At 45.8% G+C, this 16,916-nt stretch overlaps 1 protein-coding gene across 3 annotated transcripts in view; it reads left to right on the top strand.

The window, feature by feature from the left end:
• ift43 (intraflagellar transport 43 homolog (Chlamydomonas)) overlaps positions 1-16,706 on the top strand; it is a 34,388-nt gene extending 17,682 nt beyond the window's left edge. The window contains exons 6-11 of one of the 3 annotated variants that reach the window (XR_014570851.1): positions 1,777-1,849; positions 2,645-2,720; positions 2,928-2,990; positions 3,389-3,528; positions 13,225-13,290; positions 15,873-16,706. Coding sequence is in view for 2 of the 3 variants with exons in the window: in XM_083792074.1 (XP_083648200.1) it covers positions 1,777-1,849; positions 2,645-2,720; positions 2,928-2,990; positions 3,389-3,499 (323 nt within the window). In the remaining variant the exon portion in view is untranslated. Of the gene's footprint in view, positions 1-1,776; positions 1,850-2,644; positions 2,721-2,927; positions 2,991-3,388; positions 3,962-13,224; positions 13,291-15,872 lie in introns of those variants that run through there. The other 2 variants (XM_083792074.1, XM_083792075.1) reach the window with 2 other exon arrangements.
• Positions 16,707-16,916: the final 210 nt, after the last annotated feature.

The raw sequence follows: 16,916 nt of genomic DNA, 5'->3' as shown, positions 1-16,916 counted from the left end.
ACGGAGGATGAGGTCTTGTTGACATCCGAGGTCAGTTGACAGGTCTTTCTATCTGCCCAGATTGCCTCACAAGCCTGCGTCCATCAGGATTTTAGAATTTTAACTCAATTTCGTTCATTGCCACAGTACAGTTTGTACATTTTATATGGAGAGTGCTGAGGAGTCATCAATGCCGATATTTCTACAACTCTGGCTTATTTCCAGCAGTTATATTTTGAAGGAATTGTGACACAGATGCCAAGATATTTCCTCACATCAGATGTGGACTCTCAGCTCCTCACCTCTATTTAACTCCTCTATTGACTTCCTCCTCAGGGCTCAGCACTGTGTTTAGAGATTACTGACAAACCTCCTGATGCCCCTCTCTCTCTCTCTCTCTCTCTCTCTCTCTCTCTCTCAATCCCCCCAGCCTCTCCTCTTCACCTCTCTCTCCCTGAGCCCTCCCCACTTCTCATCTTTTTTCTCTCTCATGTCACCAGTCAGCAGAGGAGTTAATAAGGATGTACAATTACATTTCTCTGCTCCATTCAAACAAAGCTTATGTTCAGGAAACAAATGTAATGACAAAAGTCTAAACCATACCCCCCCCGAGGACAACTGTGATGTCACTCAATTTCATGTCATCACTACTAGCTATAAACTTTACTTATTAATTTAATTAATTTCAGTTTTGAGGTTTACTGATTAAGATATTTCAGTAAACAATAAAGCTGGGAATCCAACCCCTGTCTTGTCTCGGACGTCTCATCTCTCTGCCGTCTCAACACTACAAATAAAGCATAAAAATGAAGTAGAATTAAAGAAATGAAGTAGAATTAAAGAAGAGCAGCTTCTTATTACACTATCCAAACATTGACTATCTAAAGCTCTTAATTCATCACTTGCTACACAGCTAATTATCATGCAGTTGCCAGATATGGCTCGGTATCTCCCTGCCTCAACAAAAGTCCATCTGAAATATGGTGCTAAAGTTTGCCCTGTCCTTCTTGGTAGCAGAGCCATCCTCTGTCCTGTTGCGTTTTGCCAATTAAAGCGGGTTCCCACTGTTTGAGCAGCGGGCTGGCGGCTCCTGGCACCGCAGCCCCTGCCAGGCCGCACTGTGACTTCCGACCCCACACAGATGGGCCCGCAAGCAAATACTCTTGCACATGGCTGGATGCCGCCCCAGTCAGAGTGGCAGCGTGGACACGGAGGTCGGCCTACTGGCCACCGCGGGTCCTGGGGGTGGCCGCCGCTGACAGGGCCCAAATGCTCGAGTAGCGGGGGGTGCTTTCTGGGGAGCCCCTGGCCAGCACCCCTTTCCCAGCAGGAAGATCTGCCGCCTCGCCTCCTGAATATTCATGGCCGCATGGCTATTGTGACAGAGTGAGAGCGGGAGGCGACGAATCAAGTTGCCTGTGTGTGTGTGTGTGTGTGTGTGTGTGTGTGTGTGTGTGTGTGTGTGTGTGTGTGCGCGCGCAGTTGCACACACAAACACACACCCCTCTACTAACTAGCAAGCATGGCAGATTTCCTTTGATTTATTCATTCATTTTTAAGTTGTGGTGCTGTCATTTGCCCGATTGATCGGCAAATTTTTCCGGTGTCTTAATACAGAATTCAGCAGTCCACCTGTGATACACCATAGAATCCTGTTAATTTATCCATTTGTAGCTCGGATACTGTAGAAATGTAACCACATTCGTACACTCTGAGTTAAATTAAGTGTGGGGTTGGATGATATTAATGTGATTGTGTGTGTGTGTGTGTGTGTGTGTGTGTGTGTGTATATTCCAGACATCCCGGTGATTCCGGACCTTGATGAAATACAGGAGGAAGACTTAACCATGCAAATCGCAGCCCCTCCCAGGTACAGGACCCTTCACACATCTCAGTGTTGTACACACCACCGGCCAAAGACCCAAGACCCACCTGCCTCCCATGTGCTTAGACGAGGGAAACAAGTTGTTTTTTTCCTTCCAGTGTTGACTTTTGACTGTTACCTGTCCTCCACTGGTGGCATTGCAAAGTATCTTGGCACTTTGGGCCCTTATGCAGTAATAACAGTAGGGTGTGATTTATGCGGCCGCGTTAGTGGCGCTCTTACTAACAGGGGCCCTTTGATTTACAGGGCAGTGAGAGACACCACGACATGTGTCGGCTATGTAGCGAGGCTATGACAGCGCTGGAGGTTATTAGGCAGGGGCTCGCTCTCTGTGCGAGATAATATCCACATTGAACTCATTGCGGGGGCAATGTAGCGTGTAATGTGCAGTAAGTAGGACTGGCATGCACTACTAGGCCCTGGCCACTTTGAGAGCCCCCCTCTTAATTCCAACCCGCAGATAAGCAGCTGGGTTTCAATTTGAGGCGGTTACCACTTGGCACCCGTCTCTCCCCCTCACCCTGGTCTTTAATGAAGTCTCGGTGCTTTGTTTAGCACCGAGTTCAAACTTCTCCAGAGTCACTTTTCGCTGTCCTGCTTCACGTGCAACCTGCAAGCAGTGCAGTACCACTGTCGACTTGTTGTTTAGTTATTGCTATTTCCCGCGGCATGTCGTACATACTTACAGAGGCTCAGAACGTTGCTCAGAACTGGGTTTTATTGCATCAGTAGTTGAGTTTGAGTTGTAGTTCCTCAACTTCCTCTGTCCTCACCCTTTAGCATCCAGGTGAATCGAGTAATGACCTACAGAGATTTGGACAATGACCTGAAGTCCTACTCTGCCTTTCAAACATTGGTAAGTCAAATTCTCTAGTTTTCTTGTCTCTGTAAAAACCTTCTAACCCCTTTTCACCTGAAGGTGTTCTATTTGGGTTATAGCCAGTACCCCTCTCTCTTTCTCTCTCACTCTCTCACACTCACACACGCAAAAACACTCACACTCACACCGTTTCAGACCCGTGTTTGTGCAAGCTAAGTAGATTCTATTGTGATCTTCCTTTAGGATGGAGAGATTGACTTGAGGCTCCTCACCAAGGTTTTAGCACCGGAGCAGGAGGTGAGGGAGGTGAGTGGGTTCTTAGTAAATATAGCTTGTGTGCTCCCAGAGAGGGGCCTGTCCAGCTGTTTCTAGAGCACCTGGGGAGGTCGCCACTCTGCCTCCCAGGTAATCAAGATTTATGATGTGTACATTAACACCCTCTGCTCCTTCCCACCTCCTTCTGCTCTCCTCTCTCTCTCTCTCTCTCTCTCTCTCTCTCTCTCTCTCTCTCTCTCTCTCTCTCTCCCCGTCTCCCCCTCTTGCGCTACTTTCTTCCATTGTCTGCTCTCTCTCTCTATCTTGCTTTCTCTCCCTCTCGACTCTGAGAGTATACAAATGCAATCAAATGGAAAGTCACTAATGGATAAATTGACACTGAGGATGTCATTGAGTGTCTGTCTCTGTCTCTCTCTCTGTCTCTCTAGGAGGATGTGTGTTGGGACTGGGATCATCTGTTTACCGAGGTTTCCTCTGAGCTGCTGACGGAATGGGATCAAGGAGAGAACGAGGAGCAGGCCACTTTGCCCGGCACGTGAGCGGGGCGCGGCCCGGGCCGGGACCTCGGGTACGTCTCCTCGGTGGTTGCACACGTCCTACAGCCGGCCAACCTCACGTTCACCTTCGCCAGCTTCCTGGTGTTTTTGTATTCAGAGTTTATATTTTGTACAAAAAAAACAACAATTATTTATTGCTTTTAAAAAAACTAAAAATACGTATTGGCGTTGCGTTCTTCCACCCTGCCTCTGTTGTTTGTCATCCTGTGTGGGCATTCAGTTCAGTTTCACCTGTTATTTCTTTAACTTAAACAGCCGAAAGGCAAACTAACTTTTGTCTTAAGAACCACTCTGGAATGAGCTGACAGATACAAATGCCCTTCCTGTACAGCTGGCACTATCAACCCCCTCATACAAGTCCAAGGTTGATAATCAGCTAAGCTGAAATCCACTTGATTGTGTTCAAATTAACATTCCTCATTAAAGCCTACAACCTTATTGTTATTGACTCTGCCATTGACTTTATCTTGCAGCTCTTTGATAGAAGCAGCCCCTACTTCTCTATTATCTCAAATGCATTGAACAGGGTTCCTATTGACACCTGAGGGATTAGCATACATTATACTTCTTTTTTTTTTTACTGGATAAGGAGGTATGGATCTACGTCTGGACTAAGATGGCCGCCGGTGGCAGGTGTGCTCGTCAAACTTAAATCAACAGCTTCTTCTTACCTATATGGCTGGAACCAAGACACCATAGAACTCTTGCGCCTCACTAGGTTCAGGATGTTGTCCCGTTTAAAAATCTATCCTGATTGGCTCATATACACACCACCCTTAAATATTGAATGTGTTATTGCCAGTCTCCTGGTGGTTATACTACGAGTTTAACACACATGCGGCTACTGTGTATCTGTATCAGCATTCAGCATTGTCTTTGGCACATGTGTGTGAATATAAATGCGGGCCTCTGAAGTCGGGCCGGGCCTATTAGTGAAACAGGTGTAACATTTACAGACTGTGATTAGGTTTATTTCTGAGGCACAGGGTGGTCTCAAGACGTTCGGGGGATGCACGCCGAAATCCTCAAGGACATACGATCCATGCATCTAACAGCTCAATTACTGGCCATCACAAACACACTGGGATGGGATGAGCGTACCTCAGGACGAAACTTGTCACAAAGGATATTCGTGCGTATAATAATCTGTCTGTAGTGTGATGACATATTTGAAGCCAGACACTCAAAACGCAGTGTGGGCTCGCTTCGTCTCTCTATCACACATACAAACACTTCTTTTTTTTTTTCTTTTTTTTTTACAGTCCCCCACAATTGGCTTATTTAACCGGCCTTAATGAATTCTGCCCATATGCCCCGAGCAGCTGCCGCATTGCCCCTTCCTCCCACCCCCGCCGAGCCGCGAAGTGCCCATCCATGTAGAGACAACCTCTAGCTGTCTCTGTGGAGAATGGCTGAGCCTGCCACTCCTTCGCTGGCACCGGGCCGCCGCCGTCTGAGGCGGACGGCAAGCGGGCCGAGGGGCTCAGATTAAGGCCCGGCGATCACGGGTTCTGCGGCCGGGCTCGGCTTATTGGCCATGCCGGCGATAGATCATAGAGGGGATTAGAGGAAGGGAGAGAGGAAAGAGGTTCCAGAGACTCTGTTTGGCATGTGTCTGCATCCAGCTTCTCAAAGTGACCTCTCTCTCCTCCATCTCTCTCATCCTCCTCCTCCTCCCTCGGTCTCTCTTCCCCCTGCATCCTCCTCCTTCGTATCCTGCCCGTCTCTCTGCTTGTATCTCCTGATGCAGCAGCAGCGCGCGGGGCTCAGGATGACCTCTCGGCGTCTGGGTGCAGTGAATTTAATCACGTCAAACCAACTGTAACATATACGTTATTCCAAGTGAGAACGACAGTCTTGTACCTAGAGGTCCTTGTGGCGTCGGGGCTGCAGAAGAACACGGTGTCACCGCGAGGTGAGACGAGTCTGAGGCCACACTCGTTCTTGTTCTATAAATGCCTTCTAAAATTAGTAGTTCTCAAACGTTTTCATACCAAGGACCCCCAAATTGATTTAAGATGTCCCATCTTTGTAGAGAAGAGTCCCATGTGAAAATGTTTTGTGCCAGGGATCAAAATGTTCAGAAATAGCAGATGTACAAGCTTGCAGTGCGGCACACACAAAGTGAAGCGCTGTGAGCTTGTACTGTATATCTGCTATTTTTCGAATAGCCAAAAAAAATGACACAGATGCTTTCCTGATTTTAATGGGTTATTCTTTTAAGAGTATACAGGCCTCACCCAGTGTTGGTGTCATTTGGTTCACTGTGACATTTTTCTATTAATTACTGCCGTAAAATCTAGATTACAACTATGCATTCCTGTAGAACGTGATAGTTTGTTCAAAATCATAATGATAATGGCAAGACGTTCCAACAAAGTACTTTTGATTTGATAATAGGATAGACGCTGTTGCTACGGTGTGTGTGGCGGAATGACTTCTGAGACCTTTTTATTTATTTAGGAAACGAGGCTTTCTCGTGTGACTCTACATTGGCTATTTTTAAAGCAGCGTTTCTCTATTGAAGTTCAACTGTAAAAACCGTCAGGCCAGCTGAGCACAGGCAGTTCTCAGACCGCGGAGTTTAAAGGGGCCCTTTATCTGTGTTTTTATTGGATCCCTTAGTGGAAATGACTTTTCATTTTGTGGCAAAGAAAACAAGCGGGGGAAGTAATACAATTTTAATAAAAAAACTGACCCAGGCCTCCTTAAAAATGTTTTTTCCTTCTGGTTGTCGGGGCTTCTGGCTCTTAATGTATTTTGATACAGGGCGCTAATTGGAAGCGCGTAGAATAGCGATAATATGCTTCCAACTCCGCCTAATATGCCGTGGTGTTGACAGAAGTTTATACATCTTATCTGGTCTCAATATCTGCCTTCCATATGGCCCAAAAGCAATATGCTGATGTGTAATTAAAGCGTTAAGAAAATGGGGAGATGTGGAGATAGCTGGGGGCCCCCGTGCCGGGGCCCCTCAGTCACAGAGTAAGGGGTGAGGACAGACACGGCAAATCTCACGGGATATTAGGAGCGGCTCATTCCACCAGGGGCCACGCGCCTGTCACAGGCTCTGTCGCTGAGCGGGCCAACAGGGCATCACTCAGGTGCCATGAACATGGCCAGGACTCAAAGTACTGCAGACCATTGATCTGCGCTCTCAAATAACCTTTTTTTATTAAAGTATTATGTTTTACACGTTGATTTCAGAGTATATAGGTGTATACATGTTCAATTTGAATTCTGGTTGTATAGCCATGAATGCAAATGCAACCATATTATAATGGATTCCGTGTCCTTTGAAACCAACTTGAAAAAATAAAAGAAAAATAAAACCAGTTGTTTAGACCCAGTATTGATTTGCAACAAAGACTCCATGATATTTCAAGTTTAAAGGAGAAGTCCTCGCCGCAGAACTGAGAGCACCAGATCAATATCATTTTTTGATCAAAAGGGCATTTGCCTTTGAAAGAAGTCGATTAAACGGATGTTTTATTTTCCTTTGGATTACTACACTGCACCTTAAAGACCCCAGGGGATCTTTGTGTGTGTAGGAATGACTATTTGCTCCCAGATAGACAATGACAAAGTGGTACATTTAAGGCCCATGCAAAGTTTGATGGGCTGAAAAAGTATTTTCAGTTTTGACTGGGCCATTTTTCCTACTCTTGCTAATATTCTGTTGCTCCTAAGTCCTTTCTTGTTTACCCCAGGTGGGCCAGAACATGAAGTGACGGGGACAGTGGCAGCTTGGAATGCCCAGGGGCATGGTCCAGCCGTCATGTTGTCAGAGGACCAGAGAAGGAGATTTTTTTTTCTTTTAAGAAGAAAACAAAAGCCCTGTTCTTTTTGTAACAATGAGATTGGCTGAATTCATTATTAATATTATTATTTCCTCCTTTCTTTCTCATCATATGTTTTTGGCGCACGCGGGGGACGGGAGGCAAGACGGGGGTTTTGAACGTGAAATACAGTCGGGCTCCACATTTGTCAAGTATTTTATTATTTCCTCTCTTCACCTCTCAGTCCTGCGTGCGAGGCCCTTCATTTTTCACATGAGTGGTTTTCTTATCATTGTGGGCGCTCTCCGCTGGCCTACGAGTGACTTAAAGGCAATAAAACACAAAACATTCTGTAAAACACGGGGGACTCTCTCGTTGTGGAGGCCCTCCGACGCCTCTCTGGGAAATTATGATAATAACTCAGTGGTGGCTGGAGTGGCCGGGGCACTGGGAGGGCTGGGGTGGGGAGTAGGGGGGGGGGCTGGGTGGGTGAGGGGACAGGGATCACCGAAGCCTTATGAGCAGGGACAGGTCAAGGTGGGCCGTTCGGCCGCAGCAGCGCCAACCCCCGCGCCCCCCCGCCACCGTCATAAACTCTCTCCATCACGCAGGACGCTGGCTGCAGCCATGTGTGCAGCAGAACCTCTTTGTCTTGTAGCCGCCGGCGATAAAGTAAGGGCTGATGGGAGAGCAGTTGTGTGCCCCTCCCCGCCCCCGCAGCCCTTGGCAGTGGTGAGGTCAGCCCGGGGAGCTTATCGCCGTGGCCAATGGAGGAAAACGCCTGAGTCAACACAACTCCGGCCGTTTGCCCTCCGAGGGACGGCAACATTCAACACTTCGACGGCCGTTGTACTTTGAACTTGGGTACTTTATATTTTGGGTTTCTTACGAGGCGAAGAGGCACGAGGCGTGCGATTGCACCTCTATCAGCAACCTCTTAGTAGTTTGTTGTTCAGTGCTAAAGCGGTGGATAGGTCAGGAAATGGATGGCTGCAGGAGAGGGTGAAAAGATGGAGCGAGGAGGGAGGGAGGACCGAGATGTAAGCCCCTCCGTTGCACCTCTAAAGTGTGTGAATGAGAAGGGGGGGGGGGGGGAGGGATGGACAGGAAGTAGACGCGTGCACTCCACCAATGAGGTGCTGACAGAGGGGATTGAGGGGCTGAGATCACACCTGCTGCAGCGCAGCACCTGCCCAGCAGGGGCTCCGCTACGATTCTCCGGCTTCTTCTGGCATCTGTGATGATGGGGGCCTGCAGGCCGCTCCCACATCCACCCTCCGGCTCCACCACCTCCTTGCCCCGCGGAGGAGAAGGCAGGAGCCGGAGGCTCCATCTGCCGAGGGCTCGCGGTGGTCTCGGCGGCCCGCCTGGGGTAGAGGGGGGTTGAGGGGGAGTGCCGGGGCCTGCGTGACTCTGCCATGGGGGTCTCACAGTGGTAGAACACAGCGTGTCGCATCACACATCACATGCCAGCTGGCCAGACTCACTCCACCATAAACAGAGACTAATGACCACTCCACACACGCACGCACACACGCGTGTGTGCGCATGTACGCACGCATGTATGCACACGCACACACACAGCCCTAGGAATGATGCGGGGAGTTAAGAAGATTCAGCTGTGTGCACAATTTTAGTTTTGTCATTGAAGAAAGATAGTTATAAATATACATGGATAGATGTGACGGAAGAAAATGAACTCTGTATGTCTTTAAGTTCCAGAGGTTAACTCCAGACCACCTCTGAAAAGCTAGTGGGCCAAACTCCTTCGATGGCGGAAGCTGTCACAAATGGGATGCTGCTGATGGAGCATCTCAAGCAACTACTGTTTCCACTGGTCCTCTGTGATCACTGGTTCCACTGGTCTGCTGTCTGTGATCGCTGGTTCCACTGGTCTGCTGTCTGTGACCGCTGGTTCCACTGGTCTGCTGTCTGTGACCGCTGGTTCCATTGGTCTGCTGTCTGTGATCGCTGGTTCCACTGATCTGATGTCTGTGATCGCTGGTTCCATTGGTCGGCTGTCTGTGATCGCTGGTTCCACTGGTCTGATGTCTGTGATCGATGGTTCCACTGGTCTGCTGTCTGTGATCGCTGGTTCCACTGGTCTGCTGTCTGTGATCGCTGGTTCCACTGGTCTGCTGCCTGTGACCGCTGGTTCCACTGGTCTGCTCGCTGTAATCGCTGGTTCCACTGGTCTGCTGTCTGTGATCGCTGGTTCTTCTACGTTTTGCTGTGATCACTGGTCCACTCAGGCTGACAAAGCTCTCATCTGGCATCTCTGCAATGGTATTTACAGACTATCTAATCTAATAGTGCCTCAAACCGTCAATCAGTGTTGTCTCCTCCACCTGCTTCCTGGATCTCCTTGGCCCAATGCAAACCGTTCTGGCTGAAGCAGGTCATTCTGACTTTCCTGTCTCCGGACTCAAGGACTCACTGGATGACTCTGTGTCTTTGGACGTCCTCCCTGTCCTCGGTCTTTCAGGATCTCCTCGTCTAGGTCAACTTGTACCAGCACTGCTCACATTTCTCAAACATTTCCCCCTCATTCAATCAAATTACAAATATTTTTAGCATCCACCACTAGATAATTTCATATGTCCCGCTGTCTCATTTGACGTTTTGCCCCAACGTCCCCAACACATGCATTCATATATATATATATATAAATAAATAAATATTATATATAGGGATATAAATAAATATCTCAAAAGGAGAGGAGTAATGTGACATTGAGTGTTATTCCCCCGTTAGGCGGGGAGAGGTATAGGGAGGTCACCCGTCTACGCTAAACCCACTGGCAGCCCAGGGCCCGCTGGTCCACTGGAGTGACTTAGCTTCATCTACAAACTCGCAATAAATATCTAGCCATCATTTATTTTAATTCACTCCTTTCTTGCTCAGACGGAATGGATTCTTAACCTTGTAGGACAAGGACACCCGCATTGCTGGCTGCCTTGCCTTAGCCGCTAAATTATTCTTCATTCTTCTGGGGGAGGAGAAGGGGGGGGGGGGAAGGAGTCAGGGCGTTGCTCAAACTGTCAGCTCCAATGAAAACGCACGCCCGAAAACATTGTCACTGAACCCCTGGACGGGAAAAAGAAGGGGAGTGGGCAGTAAAAGAGAGAGAGCCTAGATTGTATTTTTTCTGACGTCGGTGTCGCTCGCCCAAAAGAACTGATCCTCAATGCGACTGTTAGATTTTGAATCAGTTCTTTTCGGGAGGTGACACCGGCATGTGACGAAATATAATTTAGGCTTGAGAGAGGAAGAGTGAGATGGGGAAATGAGAGAGCGGGTTTCGGGGGAGTGGGGTAAGGGGGGGCAAGGGGGGGCGGGTGGTTGGAGTCGGCGGCCTCCAGAGTGATTTATTTGCCAAATCAGGACACAATGAGTCGATTATGAGTCCTCTAATAAGAGAGAGTGTTTGGGGACCCGCTAATTGGGCGTGATTGAGTTGCAGTCTGGGAGCCGGGCGAACAGGGAACCTGCTCGGCGGCTGTCATGCAATCATCAGCTAATCAGAGCTTTGAAATTAAAACTGCGTGTTTAGGGTAGAGGAGGGGATAATGGCGGGGAAACGCCTGCCTGAGCTGTGTTTGTGTGGATGACAGCGGAGGCCGAGAGTGTACATGTCCATGTGTCGTTTGTATTTGTTTGTTTTGTGTGTTTGTGTGTGTGTGTGTGTGTGTGTGTGTGTGTGTGTGTGTGTGTGTGTGTGTCTGTGACTGTGTGTGTGAATGTGTGTGTGTGTGTGTGTGGCCCCTCATCTCTGACTAGTCTGTGGAGCTCTTGATGAGGACAGTGAAGGACCTCCCAGTAATCAGAACAGCTCTGTGGCTGATAGACTGCTACAGTGTATGCACAGTACACACACAGTCAAATCCTTAGTGTTCATTTAACCAGACGGTTCCATTAGTGCACTCTCTCAAGAGTTACAGATGGAGAAATGAACACTGAGGGTTTTACTGTGCATGTGTGTGTGTGTGCTGCATGCATGAATATCAGATTTTATTTGAACACCATGATTCCACGGCGAGATGTAGTGTTATACAATTTAATCTCCCCAGAGACTTCAATTACTGCTTCCGTGTGCAACAGTCAACTTCTGACATTTCTGCATCCTACTTTTTCCTGAATTAATTAATTAATTAATTTGTTTCATTGTTTGTGGGGGAAAAGGGAGATGTGGCTCTGTGTTCAATGTTCACAGTCAGGCAGTGATAAACTGTTTAATGTCAAATTGTGAGAATTTCACTTTCACATATAATATTCAAATTATTTAAATGAAACATTATATCACGATGTACTTATTGGACCATATTCAATATTGCAATTTTCCATCAGTTTGTTTAAGTAGAAAGGGTGAAAGGGTTTTAATCAATGATAAGTCATGTAGTAAAATAATTAGGTAATTTGTAAAACATTAAAAATAATTAAATAATAAAGGCCCTTAAAAAAGATTGAGTATAAATATCAGACTTCTCAATCATGTAGTCCACATCCACTTCCTTAGAAACACATCAAACGTGTTTGAATTGTATTATCTCTGACCACCTGGGGGCAGTGTTTATCTGCAAAGCGTTGGGACTCGTGAAACTAAACAGACGGGACTTATTGATATCAGGGGCTTTTATGGTGCCATGCTTTCCAAAGACTTTTGTTGCACAATATTGTGATGTGATATTAACTAGCATGCAGTGCAGTTAGACCGTTTACAATGGACTTCAAATGAAAGCATTTTTTTTTTTTTTTTAAGTTTTGGGCTATTTGGCATTTTTTTTAACCTAATATTGTAATATAGTTATATAGAAGGCCTGCAGTGAAATTATCATACTGCCACTTATTTATTTATTTATTAAAATATAAGTAACCTAGTTAGGTCAGACAGTATGTATACATTTATTTATCAACCAATAATTTACAATTATTCTTAAACCATTGACTCTCAAATAAACTCAACATTCATTTAGACAGGGGAAAAAATGTTCATTATTGTGTCATAATCCAAAAATCACAATTATGTTGTTTAATCCCTCTCTCATATGCACCTGGTTATTTATTGTTACATTTTGGTGCACAGATACTACAGTGAACTGTGCATTACTACTCTGATTTGGATAATAAAGTTAAATAAAACTAATGAAATGAAACAAAACATACAGTGATGGCCTATAGGGTGAGACTTTTAATTAATTTTGTGTGTGTGTGTGTGTGTGTGTGTGTGTGTGTGTGTGTGTGTGTGTGTGTGTGTGTGTGTGTGTGTGTGTGTGTGTGTGTGTGTGTGTGTGTGTGTGTGTGTGTGTGTGTGTGTGTGTGTGTGTGTGTGCTTTTGAATTACAATTTGTATGGTTTGCAATCCACTACATACTTTAACATTCCATAGAGAACACATTTACAATCAGATATTGTATGCCTGAGATCCACTCCATAATCAGCTTCCTTCTGAAAATATCATTGAGCTAATTGAGGTTTTTATTTCTTTACTCCTTAAAGGCTCCCTTGTTTCTTGGTTTTCCCTGGAAAAATTACTCGAAAGACAGATCAAATACACACAATGTTGTATTTCTTTCAATCCTCCCCAGCCCTTGTCTAATTGTAAATGCACCTTACATCTAAAACAGGGGGCCTCACTGTAACATTTTGAAGTGGGTTTAGGCATAAATGGGATTAATTCCCAAAGAATGTCCTTTGCTCTTCCTCCTATAATTTCATTTGCAGGGTCCACAGGATGAATAGCCAAGCAGGCAGCGAGGTGGAACATCAGGACAGGCCGCGCAGGGCCGTCCTGCTGTTCCCCTGCCTTCAGGTTCTGTTACCTTGATAATGTCACTGCTGCAGGAGACACGCCGCCCACCGTACAGGACACCAGGAATCCAATTATCCTGCTTCTAATGTGTGGGAATTTTTATGCTCTCATTTCCTTAGACTCGGGGCTCCTGTTCCACCTCGGGGCCATGCCTATACCTGTCCTGGGAACAAGATCGTTTTCAGGTATTATTATTATTATTATTTATTATTATTATTACCTGCAGAACCTGCAGCCAAAATGTACATTGGCTATTGATTGAAAACGGCAGACCTTGGTTTTTCACAGAATTCAAAAATAAATTGAGTTTAAAGTTGAGGAAATAAGTTCAAGGTTTAGGACTCTTGTATTTGTTGAAAGAAACAATCATTTACTTTTATGAATGATACCCTTTTTGTGCTCATTCAAGTGATCAAAAGTCCATGAACAAGTCTACTGCACAAGGAGTCTGACAGATGTACTGTATAATATGAATGCACACACACACACACACACACACACACACACACACACACACACACACATACACAGACACACGTTTGTATTATCATATTTGTGAGGACATCGAAAACGTAGGATGCAATAGCCGAGAACAGCTGAGAAATTGCAGATCTACAAGCTTGCAATGTTGTGACCTTGTAAATCAGCTATTTTGCAAGAGGTGTGCGACACCGCATGCAACTACATAAATCGGTGTACTAACCTCTAAATGCCTAATCCCAACCTGAAGTCTAAATTTTAAGTCTAAATTTAACTCTACCATAAAACACAAGGCCCTCACAAGTATATTAATACACACACACACACACACACACACACACACACTCACATCTGAGGGAAGAGGGACTAACTGGGTCTCAGTTGGGTCTTGAAGTCAGCCAAGTCATTGTGACGGCTGTATGGGCGCAGGACCCCCACCTGCCCCGGCCCCCCGACTGTTTTTGATTTAATTAAAAGGGAGAGGGCGCATCAATTTCAGCTGCGTGGCGGGGAGATGACAGTACACAAATTGAAAGTAAGCATCGCAGTGGAGCAGGGAGGGGGCTGGTCCATCATTAACATGGGAGACAATTCTGTGTGCAATGTAACAAGATTAGAAACATTATTATCACTCCGGCGCTCGACATAAAGCCCTACCAGTGAAAGAAGTGTGTGTGTGACGTGTGTGTGTGTGTGTGTGTGTGTGTGTGTGTGTGTGTGGTAACTGCAGCAAGGGAGCATTTTGATATTAGACATACAGTCCATAAAATGTGCACGCTTATGCTACCTGTGGAAATGTGTATCTTTGATACTTTATTTGATATTTCTGGAGTTACTGTATTTGATACTTTATTGGATCTCTTGGAATTTATTTCCGGAGTTTACACCGCAGAGGAGTGATGATGTACAGTATCTGCATCCTAACCACATTAACCCTGGACTCCCTATTTTCGGCAAATCCTCGAAAAAATGAAAGCATTTTCAACAATTTTTGTTGAAAATAATAATCGTCTGTTAAAAAAGCAGCAGATCTACAAGCTCACTTTGAAAAAAAATTAAACTTCTTGAGAACTAACCGATTTAGGAGACATTTGTAGATTCGGTTTGAATGAAATAGTAAAAAAGGGGGGAAAAAGCAGATCCAAGCATCGCATTTGGCATCACATTTTGCTATCTGTCGGTGAAGCACAATATACTGTAGGTCTTAAGTGGTTAAGATACAGGTCCAGTTTTCTCCAGGATAGGATTTCCTTTCGGGGCTGATCCAAAGGAATGTGAATGGCTGCGGAGCTCCGAGGCCTGTTAATGAACAGTAAAGACAGATGAGCTGCTCTCATGCCAAGCAGGTCGCCTCAATTGGATTATTGAAGCCCAGATTGGGATGGATAGCTGTCTATGTGCCAAGGGCCCATTAGGTTGGCACGGCGACCACATGCCAATAGGACCGCACACGCAAAACAGGCTCGGGATTCTCTTGGGCTAATCTCAACGGCGCTCCAACGGCATTCATCACTCCAGCATTTATAAAGTATTCAAACAGTGGGCCGGCTAAAAAAAACTCTCAATATCGACTGATACATATTCATGAGATGTGATACTCTGAATATTGGATAGTTGATTGAATAGTCTAAACTAAGTCTACTTTAGCACAATATTTCATAAAAACAATATACCGGGTGTAATTTCATTTATTTATTTTGCTTTTAGCTGATCTGGTTCCATAGTATATATCATATTGCATGTATTTATTGTAAATTTCCAAAGAGAACAGTGGTATCGGCATCCGGTAAACTATGCGATCTATCAGTGGCTGTCACGCCCTGCCTTATGAATGGAGAAGCTGTTCCAGTCCTACGGTGCATCCAGAGCGGCCCGTTGCGTTTAGCAGGCTGATGTCATGTTCTCCGCGGGGCGGTGATGGGCACCGCAGATGCGAACGGACACCAGGGGCCCTTCTCCAACCAACTATACAAATGGGCACAAGTGTGAGGAGCCGGGGAGATGTTATCAATCACCCTGAAGTCCCGGCGGAGGGCCCTGCTAGCGCTTGTGAAGAAAAGCAACACTCATAGTGATCCATATAAAAGACTGTGATGTATTAGAGCAGATGAGCAAGGGGGCCGACTGTGACACATGACTGACAGCTCATTTGACAGCCCCGGGAAAGTGTGCGCAGGGAACTTTCAATCTAATCTAATGCTGGGCAACGAATGGAATTGTGGTGTGAGATTATGTTTTCTGTGTTATACCACTCCCCCCCCCCCCCCCTCCCCTCCTCCTCCTCTAGGACAACATGGGTTGAATCGGATAGATATGATGTGGCTGACCTCTGCTCTACACGAGGCATCTGTACCTACACTACAACACAGGGCTCCAAACTAACTCTCAGACGAGGCCCAAATGAATCTCCCCCCAGTAGTCCACTTCAGTCCACTTGAGTTCAGTGAATCAGATTTCCCGAGAAAGGAAAACATAAAAAAGGGAGAAATTGAAACCTGTCTCGACGCCATATCACTGGGTAAACAAAAACATTTTTGTGTCATGCATTATCAATCAAGTGTCTCGTGGGGCTTTCCAAACAGGTAATCTCTGTCATTTAATCGCTCTACCGCAGTGCCTGGGTCCTCCTGAAATGGGATAGCCACAAAAACAAACATTAATAATAAGTGCAAGGATCGACTTCTCTTTGGAGCGCACGTCTCTCCAACTCTCTGGCCTTTTTTTTTAATCATGAGTGCAAAATATGTGGAGAGACTGCATGTTTCTGTCAAGGCTTTTCTAATCTGTCATAACTATACTCCAATTCTTATGTTCAGAGTCATGTTATTTTTCATGCTTTCACTGATATTATAGTACATATTTGTTTTCATAGAACTGTAATGCCTAGACCACTTACACAGTGAGTACTTACACAGATGTTCTGTTAACTCTTAAGTTAAATGGACACTCAATATATCTCACTGTGTTCCCTGTTCCCAGCGTTCATGGCACTTTACGGTCAGAGTTGTCCCGATATCATTTGTTTTCAGACCGAAGTACATTTTTAGTACTCGCCGATACCGAGTACCCATACGAGTACTCTATTTTTGTTGAGTAACCACTTATTTTACCCCCTTTTTCTCATAAGATGCAAATGGATCTCCAATCTACACTTGTCAGTTGTCATTTATGCTTGTAGATCGGCTGCTCCCGACCCGTTGCATTCGTTCAGCCTAGTGTCAATTGGATGTTTTGGTACTTGGGTCAAAGTATCGGGGGCCGGTTCCGAGTACGAGTACTTGAGGGTGGTATCGGCCCAAGTAACCGATACCAGTATCGGTATCAGAACAAC

The sequence above is a fragment of the Protomyctophum parallelum genome (genome assembly GCF_964188405.1).
Source record: "Protomyctophum parallelum genome assembly, chromosome: 20".
Lineage (NCBI taxonomy): Eukaryota > Metazoa > Chordata > Actinopteri > Myctophiformes > Myctophidae > Protomyctophum > Protomyctophum parallelum.
This window is presented reverse-complemented; position numbering and strand designations above follow the sequence as displayed.